Source organism: Cornus florida, unplaced genomic scaffold (genome assembly GCF_030987335.1).
Source record: "Cornus florida cultivar Cherokee Brave unplaced genomic scaffold, ASM3098733v1 CherokeeBrave_3.0.0_Hap2_Chr09, whole genome shotgun sequence".
In the NCBI taxonomy this organism is placed as follows: domain Eukaryota; kingdom Viridiplantae; phylum Streptophyta; class Magnoliopsida; order Cornales; family Cornaceae; genus Cornus; species Cornus florida.
In genome coordinates, this window is record NW_026775579.1 from 83,458,893 (window position 1) to 83,467,534 (window position 8,642).

The 8,642-nt window shown below is 37.6% G+C and overlaps 1 protein-coding gene across 1 annotated transcript; it reads left to right on the top strand.

The window, feature by feature from the left end:
- The first annotated feature begins 435 nt into the window (after positions 1–435).
- Positions 436–6,554, top strand: LOC132274725 (ABC transporter B family member 11-like). The gene is made up of 12 exons (XM_059776065.1): positions 436–865; positions 1,181–1,235; positions 1,344–1,519; positions 1,619–1,840; positions 1,912–2,150; positions 2,311–2,836; positions 3,139–3,412; positions 3,609–4,486; positions 4,672–4,938; positions 5,117–5,380; positions 5,504–5,797; positions 6,019–6,554. The coding sequence occupies exons 1-12, from the start codon at positions 524–526 to the stop codon at positions 6,373–6,375; spliced, it is 3,894 nt and encodes a 1,297-aa protein (XP_059632048.1). The 5' UTR covers positions 436–523; the 3' UTR covers positions 6,376–6,554.
- Positions 6,555–8,642: the final 2,088 nt, after the last annotated feature.

Genomic DNA, 8,642 nt, shown 5'->3' on the forward strand with positions numbered 1-8,642 from the left:
TGTATTGTTTCTCATAATAGGATCTTTATCTTTCACTTTTTTTTTTATTATTTTTTAATTTTTATTTTAAAGTTTGATGCTTGTTTTCATTTAACAATTTATCTCTCTTTGTATTTGCTTTGAATGTCAAAGCTAGCCTCTCTTTTGAAAAGATTTCTCATTTTTCTATGGTTGCTGGTTGCGTGGGATTAAAGCAGTAGCCTGGAATTTGAGGATCAACAGTCCCTCCTTTCAATCTGCTTCAGAGACTTCAAATGTCCAAAAGTTTTGTAACACTAACCTAAAGGAAGAATAACTATGTCTCAAAATTAAGAAGCCATCCCAACTAAGAAATTTGTTCATAATTAACGTCATTGAATTTCAGTTTCCTCATGGTAGGTACTCTACAGCTGTCCACTATTTTGCTTTTCAGGCCTAGATAGGTTTCTGATTCAAATGTATGTTCTTCTTTTGCAGCTGTGATCCAAGTACACCAAGGTAGTAATAGTTCACAGTTTGTAAATTAAGTGCTGCATTTGGAAAGATGGCTGAGGAGAGCAATTTGGGAAGCGATATGAACACAGAGCAGACTGCAGCATCAAGAAGCCATTCGCCAGTGATGGAAGCTCGTAAAAGAGCAGCAAATTCTTGCAGCCAGGATAATTCTGATAATACCCGAAAGAACAATGGAGTCACTGAAACTGTTCCATATTTTAAACTGTTCTTCTTTGCTGACTCCACTGACCATGTACTAATGCTTGTGGGCACAATCACAGCTATAGCAAATGGAATCTGCACGCCCCTTATGACTCTGCTCATTGGAGATATAATCAATTCCTTTGGACAGAATGTGAACTCAAAAAATTTGGTTCGTGAAGTTTCCAAGGTATCTTTAGCTTAACCTTGATACTCACTCCCACATAGCAAGACCAGTTCTTGCTTCATTTTTTGAAAAATAGGTTTCTTCCTGATCTGCACGCTAAAAGATAATTGTCAGAATTCTAACTGAAACTCTGAAACGTCAGATTCCTTCATTAATTTGATGCCATTTTAACTCCAACAAAATTGTTTTTTCAGGTCATCTATGCTAAATTTCGTCAATTTGTGTGTTCTCCACCCTGTTGTAGTAGAAGTATTAGTGTATTGGTAAAATCAGTTATTGCTTTAGGCTCCTAACAAACAGTATAAAATTTATTTTCAGGTATCTGTTTGGTATATTTACTTGGCTCTGGGGTCTGGTTTTTCAGCTTTCCTCGGTAAGTACATTAGGCCTCTTTCAGATAAATAATTTAGTTTTCAAGCTACCTCGTGTAAATAATTTTTTTGATTAAAGAAACTGAGAAAACATGTTTGCTACATCGCAGAGTTGTTTTGCTGGATGGTCACAGGTGAGAGGCAGGCTGCAAGAATTAGAAGTTTATATTTGAAAACTATATTAAGGCAAGATATTGGATTCTTTGACACGGACGCTAAAACCGGAGAAATTATTGAAAGGATGTCAGGTGACACCTTCCTTATCCAAGATGCCATTGGTGAAAAGGTATTGCTGCTATGACAAGGGAGCCCCAATATTATCAGCAATACTCTATTCCTATTTTAGGTTAAATTGGTACTTTTCTTCTTGATGTATTTACAACAGGTTGGGAAGTTTATAGTGGTGGTAGCTTCATTCTTTGGAGGCTTTGTTATAGCTTTCATCAAAGGTTGGCTTCTCACCCTCGTCATGATATCTTCGATTCCACCACTTGTCATATCTGGTGCTGTCATGACCCTCCTTTTAACGAAGCTAACATCCCATGGACAAACTGCTTATTCACAAGCTGCAAATGTGGTCGAACAGACAATTGGTTCAATAAGAACGGTATGTAGAATTACCAAAAAGATGGCTTAGCATTTCCTTTTTCTTTCATCACCCTTTACTTTGCCATTCAGGTTGCATCATTTACTGGGGAGAGGCAAGCTATAGCTAATTACAACAAGTCTCTTACTAAAGCTTACAAATCTGGTGTGCAAATGGGCTTGGCTTCCGGGTTGACTACTGGTGTATTTATGCTTGTCCTATACAGCAGTTATGCTTTGGCTGTATGGTTTGGGGCGAGAATGATATTAAACAAAGACTATACCGGAGGAGATGTACTCAATGTAGTTATGGCTGTGCTGACTGGCTCCTTGTGAGTTGCCCTTTGTTTTTCATCCCAGTTTCCCACAGTTTGGTTACTATGTTAAAGAATGAATGCATGAGCTTTGTTTGTTGTACATGCATTGCTTGAATTTGATCTTCTATTCTTTTGAAAAGATCACATAATTTGTAACCCATTTGTACTTTTACAGTTCTTTAGGACAGGCATCCCCATGCATGAGTGCATTTGCCGCTGGACGAGCTGCAGCTTTTAAAATGTTTGAGACAATCAATAGGAAGTCTGAGATAGATCCTTATGATATGAACGGACTGAAATTGGATGATATTCGTGGTGATATTGAATTAAAAGATGTTTATTTTAGCTATCCAGCAAGACCAGATGAGCAAATATTTAATGGATTCTCTCTTTCAATACCAAGTGGAACAACTGCAGCTTTGGTTGGGCAAAGTGGGAGTGGTAAGTCAACAGTAATCAGCTTGATTGAGAGGTTTTATGATCCACAAGTTGGTGAAGTTCTTATAGATGGTATCAATCTTAAAGAGTTCCAGCTTTGGTGGATCAGAGGAAAAATTGGTCTAGTTAGCCAGGAACCTGTGTTGTTCACTTCAAGCATTAAAGATAATATTGCCTATGGGAAGGATGGTGCAACCATTGAAGAAATTAAAGCTGCTGCTGAGCTTGCCAATGTTGCCAAGTTTATAGATAAATTGCCCCAGGTGTATAATTGGAATTGTTTGGATTTTATTCCTTTTTCCTGTTTCACTTTCAGTTTTTAAATCAAAATCAGTCTTTTTGAAAGATTTGCCAAATATGCCAGACATTATTTTCTAATGTAGGAAATATATCTGCCTTACCTCAAAAAATAAGCAGAAGAACATGAGAAGGTTTTACTTGTTACCTGTCCCTCAAAAGAGTTCTTGCTAAAAAAAACTTAATTACTAATTTATATTTCTGAAGGATTTAAATTATATTTTAAGTAACCTTTTTAACCTTTCCAGCTTTGTGTTTAATGATTTAGGGGCTAGACACGATGGTCGGTGAGCATGGAACTCAGCTGTCTGGGGGCCAAAAGCAGAGAATTGCTATAGCTAGAGCAATTTTGAAAGACCCAAGGATTTTACTTCTGGATGAAGCTACAAGTGCTCTTGATGCAGAATCTGAGAGGGTTGTCAAAGAGGCACTGGACAGGGTTATGATCAACAGAACTACCATAATAGTAGCCCATCGCTTGATTACAGTGAAGAATGCAGATATGATTGCTGTCATTCATCAAGGAAAAATTGTTGAAAAAGGTTCATGTTTTGCATATAGTGTCCTAGTAGTTACTAACAGAAGTTGCCCAAACCCAATTTCATTGCACATGGTGCTGCAATTGATGAATAAATTAAATAGTTGATGCTTTAATGTCTCTCACCACCTGAGCTCTATAAGGCTTGTTCATCTGGATTTGATTATTTTTCTGAATTTTTTTCCCTCTCAACTGATCAGGTTCACACTCTGAACTACTACAAGGTCCTGAGGGAGCATACTGCCAGCTTATACGATTGCAAGAACATGGCAAAGAGTCCGAACAACATGCAGGAAGTGATCATGAGATCACTGCAGACTCTGGAAGACATTCAAGTCAGAGGATGTCCTTCATACGATCCATAAGCCGGGGATCATCTGGAACTGGAAACAGTAGCAGACACTCATTCTCAGTTTTTTTACGTGTAACCACTGCAGTCGGTGTCCTGGATACAGATGCAGAACTCAAAACTCCAGCCACAGCACCTTCACAAAAGGCCCCAGAAGTCCCATTGCGACGATTGGTTTATCTGAACAAGCCAGAGATCCCAGTGCTATTGCTAGGGTCATTTGGTGCAGTGGCTAATGGTCTAGTATTACCAATTTTTGGGGTACTTCTTTCTAAAGTAATCAAAACTTTCTATGAGCCAGCTCATGAGCTTCGGAAGGATTCAAAATTCTGGGCATACATGTTTCTTGTTTTTGGCGTGGCGACTTTATTCTCACTCCCACTAAGAACATATTCTTTTGCTGTGGCGGGATGTAAGTTAATAAAACGGATTAGATTGATGTGCTTTGAGAAAGTGGTTCACATGGATATAAGTTGGTTCGATGAAGCAGATCACTCAAGTGGTGCAATTGGAGCAAAGCTTTCTTCTGATGCAACTTTCGTGCGAAGTTTGGTAGGAGACACGCTCTCTTTGATTATTCAAAATGTTGCAACAGCTACTGCTGGTTTGGTTATTGCTTTTGCAGCGTGCTGGCAACTGGCTCTTATAATTCTTGTCATGGTACCTCTAATAGGACTAAGTGGATATCTTCAAACGCAGTTCATTAAAGGATTCAGTGCTGATGCAAAGGTTAGATCCAAACCTCAGACAATAGGAAAGGGCAATTGGAACTCACAAGTTTACCATTTTTTCCCCTATAAGTTAATCCTTTAGAACTGCAAGTGAAGTTGTATTCTATTTTAACTATCTAAGATAGGCTGAGTTCGGTGTAATTAGTCCATTATAATAAGCTGCAACTATTTAAATGCTTACAGAAAATGTATGAGGATGCAAGTCAAATTGCTAGCAATGCAGTTGGGAGTATCAGAACAGTTGCTTCTTTCTGTGCTGAAGAGAAGGTGATGCAACTGTACCGAAATAAATGTGAAGGCCCTATGAAAGCAGGAGTAAGACAAGGCCTAATTAGTGGTGGAGGTTTTGGATTGTCCTATTTTTTTCTATTCTGTGTTTACGCGACCAGTTTCTATGCTGGAGCTCGGTTTGTTAAGGATGGCAAGACAACATTCGCTAATGTTTTCCTGGTAATCGAGCTTCTCATAACCATATATGCACTAATCGATTCATATTATCATCGTAATGTTTATAATTAGTTGACTACTTTTTTACTTGAACACTAAGACTACGTTGGTACTTGAACACTAAAATAAATCTTGGCTGTTCTTGCCATTTTGAATCTTTAACTTCTTTCTTGGTTTGCAGGTCTTCTTTGGTATCAGCATGTCAGCCATTGCTATTTCTCAAACAGGCCCCCTTGCTCCTGATTTCATTAAGGCCAAGAGTGCTGTTGCTTCTATCTTTGCGATTCTTGACCAGAAATCCAAAATAGACGCTAGCGTTGACTCTGGAACAACACTAGAAAATGTGAAGGGAAATATTATGTTTCACAACGTCAGTTTCAAGTATCCTACTAGACCTGACATTCAAATTTTTAGGGACCTTTGCTTGGCCATTCACTCTGGCAAGGTAACTTTCCAGTATGACTAATTCTCGGCCTATACTTTTCTTTAGAGCTACTTGATGGCTAGCCTTACACAAGTCGATACATGTATTTATCCTAAAACTAATAGTTTGAATCTCATTTGTCAGACTGTTGCCCTGGTTGGAGAAAGTGGGAGTGGGAAATCAACAGTTATTTCTTTGTTGCAAAGATTTTATGACCCTGAATCAGGTCAAATCACCCTTGATGGTGTTGAAATCCAAAAGCTAAAGTTGAAATGGTTGAGGCAGCAGATGGGCTTGGTTAGCCAGGAGCCAGTCTTGTTCAACGACACAGTCCGAGCCAACATAGCATATGGAAAGGAAGGAGATGCAACAGAGGCAGAAATTTTTGCTGCAGCAGAGTCAGCAAATGCTCAAAAGTTCATTAGTGGTCTACAACAGGTTAAAACTCTCTAATTCTAATGCACTTCTAAATTTAGAAACACTAGAAAATTTTAAAACCATTGGATCTAATCTAATAGACAATAATGCCTTCTTGTTAAATATGTTGAAAGAAATAGCACACATGCATCTTCTTTTTCCACCATTCCCTGATCCCTGGGTTATGTCAAACTAATCTAACATTCTTTATTTATCCAACCTCCTGAGTTATGGAAATGCAGGGCTATGATACAGCCGTAGGAGAGCGAGGGATCCAATTGTCGGGTGGACAGAAGCAAAGGGTGGCAATTGCACGTGCCATGGTGAAGGATCCGAAGATACTACTACTAGATGAGGCCACCAGTGCCCTCGATGCTGAATCCGAGAAAGTGGTTCAAGATGCACTGGACCGAGTTATGGTGGACAGAACCACGGTGGTGGTGGCTCACAGGCTATCGACAATTAAGGGTGCGGATTTGATTGCAGTGGTTAAAAATGGAGTCATTGCAGAGAAGGGAAAGCATGAAAGTTTGATGAATATCAAAGATGGTATTTATGCCTCCCTAGTTGCACTGCACTTTAGTGCTTCATCATCTTAGAGAGCTACTTGTGCTCTTTTTTCACCATATTTAAGAAAGAAGTAAATCCTATGGACTTGTTTTCCCTTGCATTGCTCCTAGTTTATGCTCCCTTTTATGTACACCAAGTTTCTTGGCGAGTGTTAATGCTACATGAATTGAAGAAATGGCAATAACAAATTTTACGTAGATAAATTTCAATTGATTACTTGACAGATTATTGTTGAATTATGGACTCATGCGATCTCAATCAATCAATTAACCAAGTTTTGAGCAAATTGTTATAGTAATAGTTAAGTTATGCAAACTAGAATCAACGAAAAGAGAAAATATATTTGCATAGAAACCCCAATACAAACAATATAACAAAAAGTGAGAGAGGTAAGGTGTAATTAAGGAAGCAAGGACACTTCGTCGAATGTGTGGTATTTGATATGTGTACAATATGGACGTGCTGGGGACACGAACTCAAATACACCAGGGACACGAACTCAAATACACCAGGGACACAGCTGGATAAACAAACAAGCGGCCGAGACATGTTTCTGGACATGTCAGTGTCAATTTGTAAATATATTTAATGGTCAAATTCCAAACCCGTTTTATCTCCCTTCTAAATTTTAGAATATTACTTTCTCACATTTTTTAAGTTCCCAGATGGAGGGAAATGACTAATTATCATCATCACGAATCAATTGACAAAAAAATTTAAACTTGTGAAACCATAAATATCTTATTCTAAAATAAATAACTGGTGAACCAACTCAAAGGCCGACTATATATCAAAATTGACTAGGTCTAATTATCTTGTTTTTTAATCAAATTATCCCTCAAAATAAATAAAATAAAAAATCAAGTAAAGTAGCAAGTTAACAAAAGTCGAGAGAGAATTATTATTTTTTTTTCCCCATGTGTTCATAAGTTCACCCATTTTGTAGATGAATGCAAGACAGTGAAATATATATATATATATATATATATATTTCACTGTCTACACATGGGGAAAAAAAAATAATAATTCTCTCTCGAAAATAAAAAATAAAATAAAATTGAAGTGATCATATCGGATTATGAATTAAATCTAAATTTAATTTAGTCTTTAGATAAGTCACATAAAGCAGGAGTCATAGTAAATTTGAGAGCGGAGCACGAAAACAACAAAATTAAATCACAAATAGTGAAAATGAGAACGAGAATGCAAAACGTGAGAGCGACATCCATTGAGAACAATTATATAACTTAAATCCTTACTTACACATAGATAAAAATTAAATTTAGAGTAAATTGCAGTGACACCAACCCCCACCCCAGGTTTGCCTAAAAGATAGGTAGATACAACTTAGGCCATTTTTGGACAATGACACCCCCAGGTTTGCAAACTTGAATAATGACAACCCATTCTATAAAAAAGGAACCAAACACAGCCTTAATTGACATGAAATGTCTAACACACCCTAAGATATATTTTAATTCTATCATAAAATGACCAAACTACCCTCTCTTTATCTTTCTCTTCTCAATCCTATTTTTACCAAACACAGATTCTCATCTCTCTCTTTCAACCCTCTCATCTCGGTGGTGGCGGCGAAGGTTGTGGGTGAAGGTGCGGTGGTCGGGTGATGGCGGCAAAGGTTGTGGGTGAAGATGCAGTGGTCAGGTGGTGGGGCGAAATTGATCATAAATTAATCTTGTTATTTCTGTGTTGGCTTTTTTATAGTATTACAGCTCGAGCACCATACCAGACAAACAATTCGTTTGTTGCTCCTCCTTCTAAGCCTACTAAAACCAAGTCATGGCTAGGCTTAGCTACTCAATTCTCCACTGCAGTTTAAGCATTATTTGCCATCTTTTTTTTTTTATCTTTTTTTCTTTTTTCCTCGCTATATTTTGTTGTCAGCAGCACTGCAATCTTAATTAACTATATGTTTTGGGCATTATCTCTCTTGGTTTTATCATTCCCAGGCTTAGATCTAATTGTTCTGATCTTACTATTAGTCACCTCATTCCAATCATCATTCTTCCATTTTAATAAACTTTAATGAAAAAATTAGAATCACCATTCTGGTATATGTTTGGGAATTTCTGTCACGCCCCAAAATTTTTAATAAAATGCTCTGATACCATTTTGTGACGACCCGGACCTGAGGGTCCGAATCACTAACAGGGTCCTTATCCGAACCCGAGGTCAATTAGGGACACTACCGTCCTTTCCTACGTCAATACATAATATACGTATCATCCTAGGGTTTTAAAAAAAAAAATAGTAATAGCAATAATACTAAAATGAG

Excerpts from the sequence above, each read along its gene's own strand:
- LOC132274725 (XM_059776065.1), top strand. The coding sequence starts at position 524 with ATGGCTGAGGAGAGCAATTTGGGAAGCGATATGAACACAGAGCAGACT. Across the intron at positions 2,837-3,138 it reads TTATAGATAAATTGCCCCAG|GGGCTAGACACGATGGTCGG; the intron begins GTGTATAATTGG and ends TTAATGATTTAG. Across the intron at positions 5,798-6,018 it reads TCATTAGTGGTCTACAACAG|GGCTATGATACAGCCGTAGG; the intron begins GTTAAAACTCTC and ends ATGGAAATGCAG.